The 22,921-nt window shown below is 38.8% G+C and overlaps 1 protein-coding gene across 1 annotated transcript in view; it reads left to right on the top strand.

Moving 5' to 3' along the window:
* The first annotated feature begins 400 nt into the window (after positions 1-400).
* The window catches only part of STX18 (syntaxin 18), a 54,245-nt gene continuing 31,724 nt past the window's right edge, over positions 401-22,921 (top strand). The window contains exon 1 of the mRNA XM_085223484.1: positions 401-648. Coding sequence (XP_085079610.1) covers positions 487-648 — 162 coding nt within the window. The 5' untranslated portion in view covers positions 401-486. The remainder of the gene's footprint in view (positions 649-22,921) is intronic.

The following is a 22,921-nucleotide window of genomic DNA, read 5'->3' as shown; positions in this document are numbered from 1 at the left end:
ACTAGATGGCCCTTAAGTGTCCGTTCCAACTTTAATGATTCTATGATTCTGTGAAATAACCAATAATCAATATATTAATACAAGTATGGCCATCTCCTCTGGAAATCTCACAGCAGCACCAATCTCCGGTGCAAATCTGCTGAAACCCATTAATCAGCCATAATTAACCCTTCTTTCCGAGACTGAATTCCCAGGCTAACAGCTGGGATGACTCTGTCTAACAGCACCACCTGGTGACACCTGCCGCGACACCAGAGCTCGGTGATCCAGACGTCAGATTTTCTCTGGAATATACATTTTATTCTGCAAGCTTTCGCTCTGCGATGGGAGGCAGCAGCGCAGGAGCCCCGCACAGCAGCTCCCCGAAGCTCCCTTCCCGGCGCACGCCCCGCTGCCGCCGGCAGAACGGAACGCGCTGCGCGGGGCCGCGTTGCTCGGGGAAGGTACTGCGCGGAGGCACCGGCTGACGGGGCCGGGCCGGCCGCCATGGCGGTGGACATCACTCTGCTTTTCAAAGCCAGCGTGAAGACGGTGAAGACCCGCAACAAGGCATTGGGAGTGGCGGCCGGCGACAGCGCCCGGGATGAGCTGCTCAAGCGCAGCGCTGCCCGCTCCAGGAGCGACTTCACCGGGCGGGCACGGGAGGTGGTGAGTGCGGGATGCGGGCGGCCGGGGCGGGGGGGGCGGCGGCGGCGGGCAGCGGGCAGCAGGCAGCCCTCCCCGGGGAGCCGGGGCGAGCGGGTGGCTCCTGAAGTGCCGCAGAGCGCCCCGGGGCAGCGCTGTCCGCAGGCGGATGTGGGCCGGGAGCCGGCGCTGATGTGGCGGCCGAAGGGCTCCCAGTCCCACCCCCATACCGAGCCTCCGTTACGCCGGGCTGGGGCTCCGGGCTCCCCTGGCCGCATTCCTTCCCGCCGGCTGGGCTGGGGCTCGGTGCCACCGAGCTCTGCTGTGCTGCTGCGGGCTGCCACGTAGGTCGCCTGCGGAATGAGTGGGCGAGTCTTTGTAGTGCTGGGTCGTTCCCTATTGCTCGTTTGTTTCTTGTGTCGCACGGTGTGGCTGTCAAGTGCTGGGTCCCTATGAACTGCGAGTAAACAGACAACTGGGGCGTTGTACAGCTTGGAGAGACAAGCACTGAAAAGCTAAGGAATTGCTGAGCTGGAGGCTGACCGGCGTTAATAATATTACTGAGTATGATTGTAAACTTGTTGCAGATTCTTTGCCTCTATACTGAGCAAAAGGTGTAGGGGGAAAGTGGTGCCTGAGCACGGTTTGAGTAATGCCCTTAATCGGGCACTGGGACACACCTTGCAGGTGTTCAAGGCCAGGTTGGCTGGGCCCTGGGCAGCCTGATCCAGTGGGTGGCAGCCCTGCCCATGGCAGGAGGATTGGAGCTGGGTGATCTTTAAGGATTCTTCTGACCTAAGCTATTCTGTGATTTGAAAAAGCTGGGAGAAACAGCCTGCTCAACGTGCTCTATGAGGAGACAGACTTCCAGAACACACGTGCCAGTGTAGGACTGAGCAGAGGATGACAGGGAACTTTTGGTCCTCAAGAAGGCAATGATGCAGTGATGGACTTTCCACTGTCTCACATTTATAGAATGCTGTTAGTATGCATGGATATTAAATCACACTTACATGATAACTTGGTTTTGATATCCGATTTGACACCAGTACAGATATTGCATAGGCCCAGTTTATCTGACACTTGTTCTCAGCTTTACCATAGCCTTATACCAATTGGTTTGGGTATTTTTATATCATTGTCAGTTTTGGAAGGTATCTGTCACTTGAACATCTTTCTGTCTTAAGAAATCTTACTACTTAAGCCTTCTCCTTTACTTTTTATGACAAGTACAAGCTATTAGAAAGCTCATCTGTCAAATATATTATTGGAAAATACTGTAGGGATGAGAATATTTAATCACTGCTGACTGTTCAATATGTGTTACAGAAATGGAATTAGAGTCGATACAGTTTATTAAGAGAAATAAAATCAGTGGCAAAGCAGAATCTCACAATGGGCTTGATTCCAACCATAACTTACTACTTGTTTTTTGTTTTGCTAGGGAGATTATCTGCTTTTTTAATGTTCTTGCAAATAGACTAAAAAATTAAGTGTTACAACTTAAATTCTTCAAAAGCAATACCAGACGTATCTGAAAGCATGTCCTTGAGAAGGGAAAATTTGAAAGGTTAATTGTTTCTGAGCCTTTAAGTGCAAAATTTCAGAATGATCGAATGTCTGCGATTGAAGCTGTTGAATGCATAGGAATGCCAGATTCATGGGGATACAACATCTGTTCTTCATATAACTTCTTTGTATGTATTCTATAGAATGATCAATTCTTTATTTATTTTATTTTTGGTACAATAGGCCCATATTCACATCAAGAATATGTCTGGTTGCTCTGTTTCATCCTCTGTAATGAGAAGGAAAAATCCCCACATTCAAGTTAGTGGTTTCAGAACATAGTGAATTACATCTGAGTTTTAAAAGACCAAGAAATATTCAAAATACTACAAATGGAGGAGAAAAATATGGTGCCTACCCACCTGAGAGCAACTAATGCACAGACAGCCCTAGCTATTGCACTGTTTAATTTGCCTTTACATGTGGAAAAAGGAGAGTCAAGTGAAAATTAGGCCTACTTTGTTCTCTTGCCAAAAAAAACCAAGAATGTCAATATTATCACTCAAACTTTTTTCAGTAATATAAACATCTTTAATAATCCAACAATATTATATTTTTTAAGACCACTTGCTAATTTCCAGTTAATTACTTTATAAAGTATTCCATTTTTTTTTTCTTGTTGAAAATGTCAGTTTAAAAATAAAATAACTTGCTTACCGTATTAACTTTTTTATGGGATAGGACATGCATTTGCCAGGTCTAGAATAGCCCTAAATGAGAAATAATCTCCATAACCTGTATCTGAGAATTAACATTAAAGTGTGTGGCAGAACACAACTGGTGAGTCAGTCTGCGTGAGTGAATTGCTCCACATGTAGCTGAGTGGCTGACTCTAATAGCACTAGGAGGGAAATAGCCACAACTGGTTAAAACTGAACACTTTCATCTCTTCTGTTTTATACTGAAGCAGACTGAAAAACTCCAACCTGCTTTATTCAGGTTAGTTTATACGATCGTTCTGGCTCTAACCACTGCATAAGAATAACTCCCATGAGAGAATATTTGGATGCCAGGCAAATATATATTGCTTACGGTACAGCCAATTACAGTCCTTATTAGAAATTAATGACTGTGCCAAATTTTGGACAGCAAGTGATATTTCAGCTCACTTTTTAGCTCTTAATGAGAGGTAAATTCTAATAAATTGGGCCCACAGCTGAGGTCATTGGAACTCGTGCTGACGTCTCCCTCATACTGTGCTGAACACTCGTTTCTCCCCTCTGAGTTCACTCGGGGCTGCATGTTGCAGTCATTTCCATGTACCTGGGATTCCCTTTCCCATTTTCTAGGCAGAAAACAGAATTCTAAATTATACATTTTCAAATGGGAAGGTACAGCGTACTGCACTATGTTATTTCAGATTTATCTCTTCCTCTCTGCAAATTGTTTTTTTGCCTCTCATTTCCTTCATCCTTATTAGAAAACAGCTCAGGCTAAGAGATGGAAGGCAAAGTTGATAATTTATATTCGGGGGGTAGAGACTTAAAAAGCAGGTTAAGGGAACAGCAGGGGAAGGATTTAAAAAAGATTTTTGGAGACGAAATGCTAGCCTTGTTTAATGCAATGAGATTAAAAGCCAAATCACTAATGTTCCCCATGTGATGCTTCTGGTTTTACTAAAACTTCCATCAATAACAGTGGTGAGGATATAGGTTGGCCCTGAGGGAGGAGCTGTGAACTCTTGTGTTTTGAGAAGATCTGAAATGTCTGTACAAATGTCTGTTGTCCTCCCTTTCCTTTGTTTGTTTGCTTTTCAGCACATTCTTAACTCCATGGGAATTATTTCTGAACATAGGCTGAGCAGCTGGTTTGAAAGCTGGCTTGGGAAACAGCTTCCATAGCTGCCCACCGAGGTTGTTTTGGTTATCTGGGCATCACGTGGTGCTGCAGAGTCCTCCAGGGCTGCAGGGTGGGTTTGAGGGCAGAGGGTCCCCTCTCCTTGTCCTTTCCTCACCTCCTTCCGGGGCCCACTTGGCTGTGGGAAGCTCTTTCCTGGCTTACAGTTGTTGGAGGAATTATTCATTATAGGTGGTTATTATGAACTCTTTGCAGCCTACGGTCTTCCATTAAGTTGATGTCTGCTGTGAGCTGTTATTACCTTGCTGAAAAATAGGGATGGAACTAATGGAAGATTGTTGTACACATGGAATTGGAAGAAACCTGAGGTTTAGTACATGTGGCTTCCTTCATATCTCAAATACAGGGTACATTTGTGTGACTGGGGCAGGGTGGCAGGTGCTCTGGGCTGGGAAAAGCTGGAGTGATGCAATGGGATGACGACAGGGTGAGCAGGCTGAGCGGGAAGAAAGCAGGCTGGTACAGCTGGGAGAAGGGACAGACAGCTCTGAAAGGATAGCAACAGGGATGCAAAGAAAGTATGAAAAATGGAAACTGATACAGAGGATGTCAGAATAAAACTAAATCAGGTTAGAAAAAAAGAAGATGAAACAGCAAGAATGGAACTTGCAGTTGTGCATCAGCTTACTGTCTCTGAGTTCTTTATCTAAGTTCTTGAAGAAAGAACAGGTCACTATTTTCACTATTTGGGTATGTTGAAATTGCTAGAAACATTAATCTCTTTATTTATATATTTTAAACCTATAATCTTGTTTGTGACAGAAATGAACTTACATATAAGCAAAGAAATAGTACCAGAGTGATTTGCTAGTGATGTAACTGCTGAGATTTATTTTTCCAGACGTCAGCAGTGAGGCCAAAATAAAGTTCATTTCTCTAGAATTAAGTAACTTTCAGATTTTGATTCTCTCCACTTTCAAAACAGAACGGATCTGGGGGATTGTAGCCCAGAAAAGAACTTAGAATCTTTTGAGTTGGAAGAGACTTCTAAAGGTCATGTAGTCCAACTTCTCTGCAATGAACAGGGGCACCTACAGCTCCATCAGGCTGCTCAGAGCCTGGTCCAAACTTATACAAGACTTTTCATGACATCCTGCGCTTCTTTTCTCTGTGCATACTGTATGCTTGTAACGTTGCATAGAGAGGGATACTTTTTTCTTTGACTGTTGAAGGACACTAATTCTGTTAGCTTCAATAAAACAAATTTGGATTAAGCAGCTTCTTCCACTATGATGATTAGCAAACAGAATTTCTGAGACATCCTAGATAGTGATTGCTTTGAGCTCTCAGGTGTGTTGAAGTAGTCATAAGTGAGGGAGATGATTTAGGATACCATGCTTCACACTGGTGAGATTAACTAAAAAAAGTTTTAGCTCTCTTAGGGAATGGATATTTCAAAGCTTGGAGTTTGCAGCTTTGAGCAAATTAATAAGTAATCATTGTCTTCATGTAGGTGCACCGAGACTCTTGTGTTTTTTGCTCGTATTGGTTAATGAGATTATTTACTGCTGTAATGTTGAGCTGATTCCTTGTGATTTTTTTTTTTTTATGGCAAAGGAATCAAGTTTTTGTGTTCCATCATAGACAAAAGGGTATATTTGTCAATAAAATATTAGTTCATGCTCTGTCTTTGAAATGTCAGACCACAAACTTGAGTATTTATCAAGCCAGCAAATATTAAACTCTGGTGTGATAGCTTCAGTGAAAGCAATTAAAGGGTGAAAACTGGAGATACAAGCGTGGCTGCAGGTTTGGGGAAAATGTTCTTTAATGTCAAAAATATTTCAATTTAGTGAAACTGTTTAGGATTTTAAAATTATGAATACTTTATTGAAAACATAAACTTCCTGGCTTTGGAGTGGCATGGCAAAGCTTTTTGTCTGCCAAAAATGACAATTTCTAGCAACTGAGTGCCAGCCTTGAGGCATGTGCTTGTCTTTATCCTTTCACTGACTCAAACCCTTCTTATTGCGCACAGTGAGAGCAATAGAAAAGTGGATGTGCTGCATCTGCTGAAATGTAAAAAATTTCTGTAGGTGTTGTCCAGCATGTGTGACAAACAAAACCCATATGAAGTTAAACGTGTTTACATTGAATATTAGGAAGAATTTCTTCTCAGAAGAGTGGTGAGGCATTGGCACAGGCTGCCCAGGGAGGTGGTGGGCTCGCTGGGCCTCGAGGCATTCCAGCAAAGGGTGGATGTAGTACTTAGCTACGTGATTTAGTGGGCGATATTGATGGTAGGTGGTTGTTTGGACCAGATGATCTTAGACGTCTTGTCTGACCTTAATGATTCTATGGTTCTGTGAATGTAATCTAAATCTATTCCCATCTTTGCTTTCCCACTTCACTTCCACTTTCAGTAGACTGCTAGCTAGCTTGACACTTCCAGGGGGATATATACATATATTATATATGTGTGTGCATATATGTATATGTATATTGTAGTTATTGTTGTTAAACTTTTAATGTAGACTTAAATATTCATTCAGAATTGGTAAGGTGAATTCCTGTAGTACAAACTGGAACGGTTTCCCACTTTTCCAAAGTGGAAAGTAAGAAACAAGTTTCAGGTGAACATCAGCGGAGGTTCTGTGAGGACAAAGAAGGACTCCTCAGTTTTTGTTGGTCTGAGGCCAAAGATAAGAGGAGGGACTTGTTAAAAATGAAATCTCACTACATTTACTGGATTTCTAGTACAGAGTTGTATTCTAAGTAGATTTTTATGGTATGGTCATTTAATTATTATTTTAATGGAAAAGCCTTGTTCTGGGAAAAAAAAATGAAGTCCTCAAACATTTAGCACATATAGGATGTAGCAATTTATTTTAATTGAGAAGATGGGAAATAACCTTGCTGCTGAACACTTAGGGGATTTCTGGAATAAGACGCACACTGGAGGTCTGGTGTGACGAAGAGGAGCTTTGAAGAGAGCCCTGTCTGTGTGACAGCCCAGAGAACTGTGTGGATCCTGGAGCCAGTAGTACCTGGAGAAGAGGAAAGCGGGTTCCGGCAGCAGGAAGAAGAAAGTGTGTCAGTAATTTGTATTTTGGTCAGGAAAAGCATATTCTGGATGGTTGTCATCTGGGCAGTGTGGTATCATCTGCTATTATTTCAGATTGACATGAGTAAAATGTAGACACAATTGCATTGGATTTTTTTTTCTTTTCTTTTCTTTTTTTTTTTTCCTTGTCTATTTTCAGGTGGTTTGGATGTCCTTACAAAGGAAAACAATTTCAATTTGCTGGGCTTTTTGGTATTTCTCTTTCCAAAAAGAAAGCTGTAATTTCTTCAAGAGCTTTTGGCTGAACTAATGGTCTCCCCCCTGTTCTCCCCTATCTCCTTTAATTCCATTTCAGCCTTTTTTCCTTCTTTTTCCCCCCTTTATCAGGAAAGAGCACAATGCATACAAACAAACAAAAAAAATTGCTTAGTCTTATGTATAAAAGTGTTCTAAGATATCCTGTACATGAGATCTGTCTTCGTAGCTAGTTCACTTGTATTAAAAGTAAATGATGATAGCAAACAGACACATGGACAAACATAATGGTGATGAAAACCATTTAATGATAAGTGGAGAAACAAATATTTATTGAAAATAAAACTGTGTCTAAAGGCTCTAATGCTGACTTTTGGAAACATTATCATGTAGCAGTGTTAGCAATACTGTGTGTCCTGTACAGTAGATATTGTTTAAAATTGCTTGGGAACTGGAGCTTGCAATTGTGAGCTTGGAATGTCCTGCAGATAATTAAGTTGTGGTCAGGCTTTAGAAAAATAAAAAGTTCTCGAACTATGATTTTACAAACATGCTACAATAACATTTCTTTATATCTAACAGTTTCTTATAGAAAGCTGATACTCTCATAAGGCATTCACTAAAGGTAAAACATCAAGAAAGAAAAAATATTAAATTAAAACTTCACTTAGGATGTTGACAGTTGGCTTGTAATATTAAACAGATGTGCATGTTCTTGGGATATTCTTCATTTAGAACTTTGTTTCATACCCATTTTCAAGTGACAGCTACTAATTTCTGATTAATTTAAAATTCCCTTTTCTTCAGTTGTCTTTGATATATACAATTTTCTTTAGGTCAGTTCAACTGGGTTGTGATGCACACTGCAGTTTCTGTTGTGTTATCCAAGGAGAGAGCTTTATCTAGGCTTAGATTGAAGGAGAGTTCATTCAACTCTGTTTAAAAAAAAAATAAATTACACGTATGGAAAGATCTTTTGGCCAGACATTACCCTTGCGTGTGTGAGCAGGGCACTTGTTGATTCTGGTTGTGGGTATTGTAGGGCATAACTGGGTCTGTATGGCTCATAGTAAATGCTGCACTTGAAATGACACCAAAGTGAAGAAACTTAAGCTTTCAAGAGAGAAAAGTTTAATGAAATATGGAGGGAATGAACAACTAAAAAATTACAGCACTCTTAAAATGGCAATATATATTGTATCTAGTTCTCTTGTCAGTCAGTCTTTTTCAAAACTAGTGTTTTGTTCTTTTTAATAGAAAAGAGCTACAAAAATGATCTTAAGTTTGGAAAATCTGAAGTAAGTCTGATTGTGGATTTTAAGGAAAGCCAAAACTGAGGTACAGTGCTGGAGAAAATGTGTTCTTATGATTCAGCTGCCCTTTGATTTAGTCGATCTTGCACCACATGAAGTCAAGTGCAAGTATTGTAAAATCCAAACATTACTCAACAAGTAATGCAGGAGTTAATACAGAGGGGTGGCTCAGGAATTCCTTTGTACATGTGGGACATTGCTTCTTTCCAAAGCAAAGAATTGGATACTGGGTTTCCCAAATCTCAGGCTACTTTTCCTCCAGTGACCTATGACTCTGATCAATCTGACCTTAGAATGTGAACATGTATGGATGTTCTGTCTTTATTTTTTTATAATAAATGAAATTACAGGAAACAATGTGTTTAAGTTTTCCTAAACTAAAATAGCTGTGTTAGACTTCACAGGGTGCATAATGTAGTTATCTACCAGAGGTGTTGCTTACTGCAAAGCAAATGAGCTCTTATTCATGATGATTTTTTTTTTCTGACTACATCGTCACAAATTTCAGAATGTATATGAATGTACAAAGATGGGAGTTAACTGGTTTGTCTAAAATGTGACTGGGTTCTATATTTATTTTTCTCTGTGGCATATAGATAGCACAGTGCTGTGGTTTGACTGTGACTTCACCATTTTATCATACAATGCATCACAATTTATTGTCTCTGTCCTGAAATTTACAGTAGGTTTAGGAATGGTTCACTCAATACACTTGAAATATATGGTATAATTTTATTTTGCAGGGGAAATTAAAGTATGTACATTTTTCCAGAAGAAAGGTGTTTTTTTTTTTTGCTTAGAGTGAATGACAAGAAACCCTTCCTATAGGGCTCTTAAAATAAGAATCTATTGAATTAAGCACCATGTAAATTCTATTCTGAATATTATTCCAATTTTAAAGAAATAAATTCAGATGCATCCACTGGAGGTATGGGAAGAAAGATAATCCAAATGCTGCATTAATTTTATCTTTTGAGTAATGCTCATTTGCCTACTTGTCTTTGACACTAACAAGAAACAGTCTTTGAAGTAAAATCTTGATTCTTGATTTGCCTCTACGTGATTATTGCTCTATCTAAGTGATGGTTATTCTAAGTGATGTTTTTATAAAGGCTCTTACTTCAAAAAAGCTGCTGTCAAAGGAGGCACCCTGAGAGCTGTTCTTATGTTATGGAGCATCTTTCTTCTGGGGTTCTTGTGGTGGTTGGATCTGGCATCAGGATTTGTCCCTTATGTGGAAAGCTTTGAAGTAAAATGAATAAAATGTTCATCATGGAAATGATGTGCAATAGCACACCTGTTGACAAACGGAGATTGCTGTAGCTCATATGTTGTGTAAGTGATGGTACTGAGGATAATGCAGACTCTCTGAAAGAACAACACTATGGGTGTCTGATCCTGCAAAGATATGTTTGACCAAGGATGTTCCCAGTGTGATAGCGTTGTTTTTAAATTAGTAACAAATAATACTTTCTTGCTAGAATTTTAAAAGCAAGGAGGTTGTAATGTAAATAAACTGAAACTCAGCATTTTGGATAGTGAACTTGTTTGCTTATTGTTATTATTCCAAACATTTCCTCTGTCTTTTGAGGCTCTGAACTGAATGACTGTATTGCCTTCTAATTGCATGTTGTGTGTTTTGCTTTAAATTGCTGTTACAGTAGCTCCCAGAGCCCCTAACTGGGAGCAGAACTATGTATCCCTTGCAGGGCTTTTGAACTTTTAACTAAGCAAGGCATTTAAGGAGGTAGGGGCAGATGTGGGATGAAAACCTGCTTGCATTGAAATATGTTGCAGAGTTGCGGTCAATTTAATTGAAGGAAAGATTCTGCAAAAAAATTCTTAGAGTCTAATACTTGTAAGACAGTACTAAAAGAGAAGACTTCTGAAGTGCTTTTAGACCTCTTCAGTCAGGTACACGCTTTGATTTTTTTGTTTGTAACAAGTGAGCTGAATTCACTGGGGCTATTCATGCCTTGTTGAATTGGTTTCTAAGAGAGTGTTCTCAGAAACTTCTGACAAATGGGAAGGACTTGTCAATAAGGGCATTCCTAATTTGTGTTACTTATTCCTGCTTTAAAGATGTTCTTTGCTCTAAAAAAAAAAAAAGGAATAAATATATGAATATTTATAGATAACAATTATTAGGTGTAACTTGCAGTATTTCGAGAAAGTTCAGTTCTGGAGATATGTGAGAGTTGTAGCAATTAACCTACATGCACATTTATAATTCTAGAAAATGGACGGTGTATTACATTCAAAGACTGGATCTGATAGACCCAAATTGCTTAAAACATCAGTTATTGAAGATGTCCCCCTGGGACTTTGAGAAACCATTTAGCAGATGAAAGTGCATTTTGAAAAGTTTGACCTTACAGGCAATCATAAAATGAATCAAAACAGTTCTTTCCTCCCCTGAAATGTACAGAGCCCATCTGTATCTAATCCAGTAATTACAGACTGAGTTCAATTACCTTTTCAAACTTGGAGCAGACTGGAGACTAGGCAGTGAACAAACATAGGGTTTTGTCTAGACCTCAATTGACCACAGTCTAAAACTTGAATTTATATCTCATTTTATTTCTAGCTTCGCTTGATAGTTTTTAAAAGATTTATTTTGCTGTCTAGTTGCTAGACTATATTTATTTATTTATTTAACTTCTTGACCTGGTGTTTATGGCTTCATTTTTATCCCAGTGAACTTTATAAAATTAGTCCTAAGAATTTACTGGGTTGATCATTTAAAATGTAATGAAAATTGGGGCTAACCATCTCCTGAGTCTTTAATGTTGCTACAATGAGATTATGAAAGAATCTGAACAAGGATAACTTTTCAGAATTAATACTCTGTGCTCACTCAATATATTGATGTCCAGATTAAAGACACAAATGCAACTTTGTTGTTTTTTATTCTCTAAGAAAATTGAATCCCAGTTCTATCAGGCTGTGAACAATGATGAAAATATGCTTTGGGCTATTTATTAATTTCTGTGAGTTCTCAGTCTCTCAATTCAGCTACTGCTAAAGCATACATACGCAGTTGTACCAGCTCATGTAGGTTATCCTTTTGATTGCTAAGTCAGAGGTCAGGCATCTCGATATTACCCCACAAACCATGCAGCCCACCCTGTAGCATACTTGTCATTGAGAAGTGCTCTGCTGAGCTTGCTGACTTCTGTGAGCACAATGCCAGTGTGATGTTGTGATTCCTTATGTGATTGTCTTATACACACAGCCTTTGGTTGGAGAGCCGTCTTTGCAGTGAAGATGTGTGTTGTTTGCAGAAGAAGTTGTTGAGCTTTGCAAAAGTCAACCACAGCCAAACTTTTTGCTACGACTGTGTTTGCTTTGTGTCTGGTAGCTGTTTAGTGGCAGCAATGAGGACAATAAATGCAGTGTCTTTAACTTCCAGTTGGGCTATGCTTTTGTTGGGATGGCATTTCTTGGCAAGTGAAGGCCGACTGATACGTTTAATTTAACTTAATGATTAGTTGAACTTAATGATTCTTAATCAATATCTTGTGTAACAGTTGCCATTAATTTTCTAGGGATGCTGTTTGCAATGACTTTAAGTTAGCTCTTAGGGAATAAGCCATAATGTTCCAATGAGTAATAAACTTGATGCAAGAATGTTGTGATGTTTAATTGCCTTCCCTAGTAACACTCAAGAAACAGCTGATTTAATGAAATGTTACATAAAGCCTAAGAAATAGCATGTTATGAAACTATTTTGTCTCTGTTTTTATTAGCATAGGGAAGGTCCTCTGCTGGTGGTGGTTGTTGGTTTTTGTAAGATACCATCTCTCATCTAGGAAACTACTATATTCTGATAAGGTAATATTGTAAATGTAAAGCAGAATTTTAAATAACAAACTTCTGTTTTGTCCCCCTATTTATACATTTAGTTATTGTTGTTTGGTTGGTTTTGTTTTCTCCCTCAGTAGATGCATACCGTCGAAACACTACCAGCCATGTTAAGTAGTTCGTTCCTGTGAGTTAAAGGCTTTGTAGGGATAGGCATAAGACTTTAGTAATCCAGTACTGTTGCTGTCAGCACACAGGTGACCTAGGTAGGAGGCAGAAGCAGACTGTGGTAACATCAGGTGTTTCACTAGCTTGTGTATGGCCTTGCAATGCTCACATCATTCGGTCTCTTCCTTCCCCTTTACCTTATAGCACAAACTTTCTTATATCTGTGTAAGCAGGGAGCTCTTGTTAAAATGTTGGTTGAGTCTCTGACTTGATTCTCTTCTATGGATTGAGGGGAAAGCGGGGGGGCCCAGAAGCAGAATCTGCCATGTTAGTGTGGGTTGGGATAGTGCATATTTGCGTGTTATGTTATTCAGCTTGCCCCAGTCGCTTCCAAGGTGACAAATAAAAGTGGTTTTGCAGGAGCAGGCATCAGCTTGGCCCCTAAATGTGTGTAGTTTTAATGTGTTACTGTCAGTGCTGCTAAGGGGTATTGCTAGATAAAGAGAGATTTATGAACACTTCTGAGGTGCTGGTAAGAAGAACGTGTTAGTGAGTTCAGAGCCACTGGGTGCTGTGTGCAGCTGGGAGAATTCAAAGCTTTTCCTGGAGCATGCACATGTGTGAAGGGCTGGGGTCTGGGGCAGTAAGAGCCTGTAATTTACTCCTCTGTGCAGGACATGAGGAAGTTACTTTGCCAGGAAAAGTCCCATACGTTCTTTGTTTGAGACACAGAGAGTGCTTTGAAGGGAGCTCTTGTTAAAATATTGGCAGTGTGTCATTTGCATCACCTTTGTTTTCTTGAATATAAAAGTTAAAGCTGCTTTGAGTAACGTTTCAGTTTCTGGCTGTGAGTTAAAAGCCAGCTGCCAGTTTTGCTCAAAATGAGGTTCTGCAGGGGGATGTACGGGTGCAAGCGTTTGGAGAAAGCCAGTAATGCTACAGCTTATGGACTGGTCAGATTGATGACTGGGTCTTGAATACACCTATATATTTTGGTAGAGAATAGCATAATTTTATGTATTGATTTAAAAACAAACAAACAAACAAAACTCTTTAAAATCAACACTTATCTAACTGTTGCCCATTCATGTTCAGTTGTTCACCTCTTCCTTCCTTCTGGCCAGGAATAAGGCCATTCTGGAAACTTGCTTCTTTGTCACGTGCAGTGAGGACAAACTCTAACAGTTAAATCAATTTTTAAATTATGGGTAATGCTGCTGTATTTTTAATCAAGTAATATCCTAGTGGTTTGCTGGTTTTCAGATAGCCAAACTACGCTGTGAATAAGCCCATATAAAGGGGTCCTGCTGACTTCAGAATTGTTCCTGTGGCTTACGAAGCTGCTGTATTTATACAAACTTCCATTTTTGAGCTGCTTATTTTTTTCTTTCTTCAATTATATATGAGTTTGTTGTATAATAGATGAGAGAGTATCTATGTTTATGGAGTTTAACATTCTAGTTGTAAATAAGGCCGAAATGATTTCTCATATAGTCTGATAATTTCCCATTGATAGGATTGAGGTGGATTTATAACGTGGATAATAGAACAGCTAGAACAGTTTTTCACAGCATGTATAAATACAAGAGAAGTGATCTGTTAGGTTGCATTTCTTTTGAAGAAGGTTCATTCTACTGTCTGTTTTCACAGCTTTTGCTAGATTTATATGGCTGATCTGGGTGTTCCCACTGGCATGATTTCAATCTATTTCACTGTGGAAAAATTTTCTGGGTTTTGAGCTAGGATTTGTTGCCTTGGTGAAATATACCTGTGTGAACCTGGCCAGTTCTTTTCCATACTTCTACTTACATAACTGAGCTATCAACATTTAATTAATTTAACCTTAAGATTCTTTATCATTATTTTTCCATAATTGCGTTCCTTATTGTTTTATTCAACTTCGTAAATATTCTTACCCTATTGTAAACACCGTCAATTGGCATTTTTAACATACTATATACTATCATTTTTAGCTATGCTGATATATAGAAGTGGTTTCAATTTGTGTGTTTTCCTTTTTTGCCATTCCCAATCTTGTTTTATCAAAAGCCTCAAAAACTTTTGTGCTGTGTTCTTGTCAGTCTTGTAGTGTCGTAGCAGTTTCTCACAATTGCCTTTATCATTTAAAAATGCTTCTTGCATTTAACTACAGCTTCTTACATCTAAAAATCTTCAACTTTTATCTTGTTTGATGTGCATTTCAAGTAAAACTGAAGTACACAGATGTCTTAATGCCGTATTCAAATTGGTTAAGTATGACTAAGAAGGAGTAAGAAGGAGCCCATCAAGTAAAATCTTACGGCTGCATGCAAAGCAGAACTAAAGCAAACAAAAAAACCCACCAAAAACATAAAAAACAATGCAACGAAACAGAATATTAACTTTCACTTGCAACAGTAGTATTCTGATTTTCATTGAATAGATTGTTTTACTCTATTTTGTATAAACTTAAGATAAATTTCTGTGGTTACAGGGGATATAAATCATGAGCTTACTTGTAAAGGGGATTGTTTATTCAGAGCAGGTCTGACAGTCTCTCCCTAAGAGAATCTATTACTTAATTTTATTTTTCTAAGTATAAATTCTTAAAAAAAAAAAATAATTGTAATGATACCCCGAAGGTATCATAAACATATAAATAATTATGGTCTGAAATTATTAAAATTACAGGAAGTGGGCATTTAAGAAATCTTAATAAGATTCATAGCTGAGAGGGGAGAGAAAAGGTGTCTTGCTTCACAACTAAAATTCGTGTCAGGAGTTCCTACTTTTAAGTGATTAGAAAACATATGTACATTGGAATTGTCAGCATTACTCACGTGTGAATGAATAGCATTGATTTCCCTTTGAATTACAGCTGAAGCTTACTGCTCCTTAATTCTGAAAGCACTTTCTTGGGAAAAATTTCTACGTGACCGTCTACTGTAAGTTTTCCTAGTAGAAATTAGTCTCCCCCATCCTCCCACCCCCATTTTTTCACAGGCCAAACCAGTCAGTACATCCCAGGTAGATAAAAAATGATTGGAAGAGCATTTTGTGGTGACCAAAAGAAGGGTTCTAGAGATGGTTTTCATGCTACGTTTTGTGGTACCTTACTCAGCTGATGGGTGGCTCTGGTAACTATGTGCGGCATTGATGTTGCCTATGGGACATTTTGCTTAGATGTTGCTGCTGGGCTTTGGCTGACTCGTGTAGGAGGCAGTTGGGTCCAAAGGAAGCTGCATCAGTTCTCAGTACTGCTTCAGGCCAGAGCCAGCCTGAGCTTGGCTTCAAATTCTGGCCCATGCTGTGGGATTGAAAAGCTGCCATGGTTTGTTTTAGTTGCTGTTTTATAAGACAATTCTGTTTTGTTTTTTTTTTTTTTTAAGTGAAAAAGCAAAATGGTGTGGCTGGAGGAAACAAAGTACTGTTAGCTGATGTGTTCAGAAATAGCTACTTTTCAGCTATTTGCTGTTGTGCCTGATGTATGTCTTGTGTAGGTAAACAATAATGACCTTCCCTGTGCAGCCCAGATGCTTGGTACATTAATCCACGCATAATCCTTGACCATGGAAACAAAATGGAGCTTGTCCATTGGAATGATACTTGATAGTGTTAGGAATTTGGAGCATGGTGAGTACTATGTCAGTTTGTACAGCAATGGTGTATAGGTGTGTTGGTGTAGATGGCAAAAACACAGAATGTAAAGTGAAGATGCTCTGAAAGCAGAGCAGGGGACCCATTGTGGGAAGTTCCCACTTGTCCACAGCTTCAGTGGAGAGGAGCTTGCCCAGCTGGTGCTCCATTGCCCACCTGCTTGTGTGCTCTGCCATGACTTCTGATGAAGTTTGGTCCCAGAGTTAACTGCTGCACATGCAACTCCATGTGAACTGTGCTGTAAAATTCTGGATCCTGAATTTCAGAAGGCTACTCAGAGTAACCTTTCATTACTGCATGTGTATTAAATGAGACTGGAAATCTTTTTTCATCATGAAGTATATTTAAACAAGAATACATAATGCTGCATGAGTTTCCCCTGTGAGAAAGGGGATGAGTAAAATCTCTCATGCAGACACAAATCTGAATGGAGTCACTGTGGTGCTGTAAGTGGAGTGCTTTGAACAGTGATGGTAAAGGCCAATTATTGCAAATATGTATTTTAACCAATTTACTTTTATCTCTCAACCAAAACATTCCCCACAATTGTTGTGGAATTTATATTTTAGTCAATGAGGTTTTGGATAATTGTGTAAAAAAAAATATAAATGTTCAAGAAAGTTATGATTAGAGTTGGACTATAAACAAGAAAGAGGGAAATAGTTTAAGTAAAATCAGATGTTCCTTTTTTTTTTTTTATTGAAGGTATTTATTGCCTAAGAGAGAGTAAATGAAGACTAGTTAAATAAAAACATTTAGCATGACTGTACATTTTTAAAGTCTACTGTTAATTTTTTTTCTCAGGGTCATCTCACATTCCTGTTGACCCTGTGCAGATCTTCAGAGTATGTAGGTGCACTTCTGTCCTTGTGGGTATCAAACCTGGGCACTCCCACAAGATGAAAGAAAACAGTGACAAACTGAGCACAGACATCCTTATCTAAATTCTACATGTATTGCCGTTCTCCAATTGAGAATGTAAACCTAGCTTTTAAGTCATTATCTATAAAATAAGACTCCTTCTGTATTTACAGATCCCTGGAGTAAAATGATTGTAATGCTTTGCTACAACACATAATATGCATTATCATAATTTCAGTCACTTAAAAAAAAAATTAAAAAGCTTCAAAATACTGCTTCTTTTCAGTTGGAATCTGATGTAGGTACTATACACATTGTTAAACAATGCAGCAACCTCACCCCGTAATAACAGACCAGCAAAACCTAAATCCAGTGATAACACTGGGTGCTTTCAGTCTCTATGGTATTTAATGGGAAACTGGAGCTTTCATTCTCTTGGCTTCTAGTTTTACTTGACTCTTAATAGAAAAATTCATAACAAAAAATAGTCTGTCCATCTTTTACTTGACCAAATCTTACATCTCCTGTAAATGGATTATGCTTTAAGCATGGGAAGACATGATTTGAAGCTTTTAGACTAAGAGCAAGTTGTTTATTACTAAGTTTTCCACTTGTAATAAACAGTGAATTAAAACCTTAAAATGATTAAGTGCACACCCAGGACGTAATTGGAGGCTGAGCATTCAGGGTGAGAACTGACAGTAGCAAAAACCAACGTGAGAGAATTTTTGAACCCTAGGCAGGATCTTTAAATGTATCCTAAGGAAAGCAAGTATTACAAAATGAAAAAGATTTTCCGTAAAAGTGAACTTTTTTTCCCCTTTACTGTGCAAGGCAGTGCTTTTTCACTCTGCCATTTTTGCCAAGTTGCTACTAAGCAAAACAAAGCATTTTCTGCTGCAGATCAGATGTTGCAAAACAGGCTTTGCCTCTTACTGCTATGTGGAGGCTTCTCAATCCGTTTCTTAATGATCCAAATACTGTCTGTTGTATTCTGCAACTAGATTTTATCTTTGAGTATCCCACAATGGATGATACTTTTCTTTTTAATGGTTCTTTAAAATTTTACTTCAGTTTTACTCTCCTTCACCCCCTCTGAAAAATAAACTTTTTTTTTTAATTATAGAAATACTGATAATATTACACATTTGATCTTCCTAAGTTTTCTTGTTTATTTTTTTAAAATATATTTACCTTTGAAGGATTAAAATGACTCAGTCTTCATTTCAATGGCTTTTAACTGACAGTTGGATTTTGAACAGTTTTATCCTGTGTACCATACTTTTTTAATACAACCGATGCCCATTCTTGGTTATGTTCCTGTGTTGTGTACGAAAGACTACTAATAAAATGCAGTTACGATTTTCCCCTGCCTGTGTCTGCTGCTGTAACATATATGCTGATGGAAAGCAGGAACTGAACCAGGGCCCAATTTCCATGAGATTAGAGGTAGCCAGGCTGACTGTCTCCTTTCCCCTGCCCCACTGCAGCTATGGCCACCCCTATGTTGTTTAGACATTAGTTGCTCTTTTGGGTTTCAGGTTACAGGAGCAATTGATCTGCGTGACCTAGTTTAGAAACTGTAGGGTTGGCAGTGGAAACCTAAACCAAATGTATACCCTCCAGAGACAAATCTTCAGAAAACGTTGGCGATTTTGGGGCAGTGCGTGCTCCCGTGCTGTGCATGCCGGTGGGACAGCACCACCTAATGGGCTTCAGATGGAAGCAGCAAAAGCTTTGGAATAGGAGTCAGCAAAAGCTTCTAAACAAGTGTTCACACTCCCAAGGAAATGCCGAAGCTGTTTTGTTTGAACCTTGCTGCATGGCATTGTGGCAGGGAATTGCACGGCTTTGTCACCGAAGTTCGAGTTTCTGAAGGGTAGAATCCAGATACTGTTTATCTATTTTTTTTATATACTGTCTGCTCCTGTAGAAACCCGTATGAATTCAGCTGGCTTACAGGGCTTAAAATATTACATGTAAGGAACACATAATGAAATCTGGTCTTTCATGTGCAATTAAAACTAATAAGAGAAAGCTCATACATCTATGTAATCAAAAGTAGGTTGTATTGCAAAAAGCATCCATATGAATAACTTCTGTATCAAAGCCTTTCTCATTAGTCTTTCTCGACAGTAATAGTATAGGTAAGAACCCAAATTCTTCAGTTGAAATTGTATTTAATATTAATTATTTTTTATTCTATTTTGTTGATTGGGTTTCATTTCAGATTTCAGAAATAGTTTGCACCAACCATAGAAAACTTTTTTTTTTTTTTAAGTGCTTTAGTCACTTACACAATTTGTGTATGGTGTGTGTGTGTGTGCTAAAAGCAAGTTCATGTTCTTCTGCCCGTTGCTATATCTCCTATCAGTACTGATCTGTCTGCACATCTCCTAATGTCTCTGATCACCTAATGTCTCACGGAAACCCTTAATTTCTTCTGAAATGGGCAGTGAGTATGTTTGGGTTGATTGTATGTTTAGAACTGAAAACAATTAAGAATGTAACTCTTAAATATTTTGCTATATGTGGAGGGGACTGCAAAATGTTGTCACCTTTTCATGAATCTATAAATGAAATCTACTTAAGACACTTGAAGATGAGTGTTTTTGAGTTTTCTGAAAAATTAAATGTAAAACTTCTGTGGCAGTAGTGGGATTTTTTGGTTGTTTGCTTTGGTGCTTAAGGAGGTCCTTCCATCAGTTGTGCTTTTCAGTGCTGCCGAGTCGAACACCAAGCGCAGCATCTCTAACAACTCCTGCAGGGTCTTTCTGTTGTGTTTTAGTTTTAGGTATTTTTAAAGCGTTCTTTAACAAATACATCTCGTAAAAAATCAGCATAGAAACATAGTACAAAGTGCAACAGTTTTATATGGTCCCAAAAAGCTGTGTATTGTTCTGATGGCAGAGCAAATGGGCTAAAGCGCTGCTTGTTCAATGGAAATGACTATTCAGTGCTGTCGGCTTCCCTCTACAATATGTCACGGGAACCTACTCCAATCATTTTAATCGTAAACAATGCTGCTGCTTCTTGCAGTGGGTTAAACGTATGCAAATTGGAACCTACTGTTTCATGAGTGATCAATTCTTTGTTGTGAGTGGCAAGAAATGGTGTACGTATTGCTAAGATACTGCAGGAAACACACCCAGCATCTTTGTTCAAAGTATACGCATCTTTCGAAGGTGCTGTATTTTAGAGAATGCTTTCCTGTTTATCTTATTTAGAAATGTAACTGCTCTAAAATAGTAAGAAAAATCTCTCAACAGAAGAACATTCACCATTTCTAGTGAAGGCCTCGAGTACAAATAGAGCTGTGCATGCCACCTGTGGTAGCAGATGGCAGCCATTCTCAGCTTCTTTTTGTGCTGAACCTACATTATATGCAATAGTTGCCTTCGTGTTTTAATAAAAGTTATTTGAAAAATCTACAGTGGCAACAAAACACAGCTGCGTGTATTAAAGAGGTAATTTGCAATGAAGATAAACTTTGAAATGAAGATAAAATCCAAACTGGAATGTAAAGTAAGTTTAAAAAGTTGTGTTACAGGCTTTAATGTAAATTTATAGGGTGCTTTTCACTTGCACAGTGCTGACACTCGTGTTGCCACCCAGTGGATAATTGCTGCTGCTTCACTGCTGAGAGTCATTGGGGTTTCCCCTGCCAAAGCTATACTTGGGAAGGATTTAAGTAACACCTGGAGTGTCTGATTTCTGTACACCGTCTTATGGGGTTACTGTTGTAAACTTCTTAAGCTGTAACTGAATGTGCTTCCTTTCTTGGCAGATGCCTTTTAGGAAATTCCCTACTGGTACTACCCAGCTTCTGCTCTCCCTTGCAATGAGAAAGATATTTGAGGGCCCAAATGAATGCAACAGATTTATTTTAGTTAATCTTAAACATGATTAGCCCTTCCCAAAAGATTAATTAAAGAAAAATCATTCCAGTATTTCACTGTGTGGTGCTGACCCTCAAGGAAGAGCTGGAGTGCAGTAGGCAGGTAGGAAGCCAGTTTTGTCAAAAATAAGACAACTCTCAGTGTGCTGGTGGTGAGCAGCAGGTTGGGAACATGCTGTTAATGCGTTAATGTAGCTGATGTTGGTGATATTGGGAGGAATTCCTATGATTCCCAGAAGAGTGTAATTCTGTAATATTCTTCCTCATAAGATATCTTCTGAGGATAGGTTATCTTATGAGGAGAGGTTTATTTCTCTAGTCCAAACTTTCAGAGGGGAAGAAAGCTGATTTCCACGAACTGTGGTGGAGGCCAGTGCTAAGTTATGTTTGTGCTTTGTTTTCAGACTGCTTTCATCTGTCCTTCTGAAGGCTGTGTAGACTAGTGGTACACTTGTTTTCAAAACAGGCATATACAGCAATAAGAAGTTGGGATTACGATGGATGGGTAAATAGAGTGGAAAAACAAAATGGCTACACTAAAATGCAAGGGGGATTTAAAGTCGTTCCATGTGTACTTGGAGGATTAGTTAGAGAAGGTAGAAGGGGAAAAAAAAAACAAACAAAAAAACTAGCCCAGAGGCAATAAGGAGCAGGGGGCCTTGGGAAGAGAGAGACTGACTGGCCAAGAAAGCTGTTGTCGAAGGAAAAGACTTTGTGAGGATAAAGTAGACAATTGGCAAGTTCACAGTGACTTAACCAGAACTATTAAATAACCTATATGGCTAAAGAATATTTCAACTTATAAATAAAAGGAGAGCTAGAGAAAAGGTGGATTTTTCATGCATCTCTAGTACAAATTAAGAATAGTTTAGGTGTGGTGTCCAAACTGAGTTAATGAGGAAAAGGCACAGACAAGCAGAGGAATGAAACCAACAAGGTAGATATTGGGAACCAGGGTGTGGAATTAGAAATGCTAATGAAGTCAAGCCATAGCTATCAGATAATCTGTGGGTTGAGTTCAAACACAGTGCATTTGAGAAATCACGAATCTGATGGCAGCTTTTTTTAAATGAAAATATATTGAGTTGATGATGATCTCATTTGATTAGAGGGTAGCAAATTTAATGCCTCTAATTAAGTCAGCAGAGGGAAACTGATTATGGCATCAGCAGGGCTTTTATTCTGATGCAGAAGTGTTCCAGGCTTCAGAGAAGACTTTTAGTGGAAAAAGATAAATGGGAAGTAAGACACAATGGAGTACGATTTTCTGTCATATTAAAATAGAATATTTTGCCTATTGAGAACTGTTGGTAATTGGCGGAGAGTTGGACTGGATGATCCTGTAGGTCTTTTCTACACTTGGTGAATCTATGATTCTATGAACCTGATGCTTAAAGAAAACTTTGTAAGGAAGATCTAGTGTCAGATATTAAAGGGTCTGATAAGGTGCTAATGGGAAGTCTACAGAAGACTTGCAAAGAAAATATTTCATAAGTAAGATGTGGCTGAAGCAATACTGCTGTATTGAAAGAAGTACTGCACTGAGGGGAGACTAATAGTTGAATTATTCTGGGTCTGAATCCTAAAAATAATGAAATTTAATAATGTTCTTATTTTTGGGAATGAAGAAGTAAGATTGTGCTGTTAAAATGTCGTGATGAGAGGAAGGAGAGGAGGAGCATGCTCTGTTACAGAAAGTGCAGAAAGTGGTATATGATTCCTAGGTTTGGAGTTCTGAAGAAAAGAAGGAAATCCAACAGTAGAATATGGAGTTTGAGATCAAAACAAAAAATAAAGCAATTAAATGAAAATGGTGGATAGAAAGATATCTCCAGCTGGATTGCAAAGTACAAACCACCAGTGCATGCCCTTCTGGTTATTTGTTTTGGAAGAGGATGGATACAACCTGGAACAAGCCAAGAAAATTAAGCA

This window comes from Meleagris gallopavo, chromosome 4 (genome assembly GCF_905368555.1).
Source record: "Meleagris gallopavo chromosome 4, MGAL_WU_HG_1.1, whole genome shotgun sequence".
NCBI classification, from domain to species: domain Eukaryota; kingdom Metazoa; phylum Chordata; class Aves; order Galliformes; family Phasianidae; genus Meleagris; species Meleagris gallopavo.
Note: the sequence above shows the minus strand (reverse complement) of the source record. Positions and strands in the feature narration are given on the sequence as shown.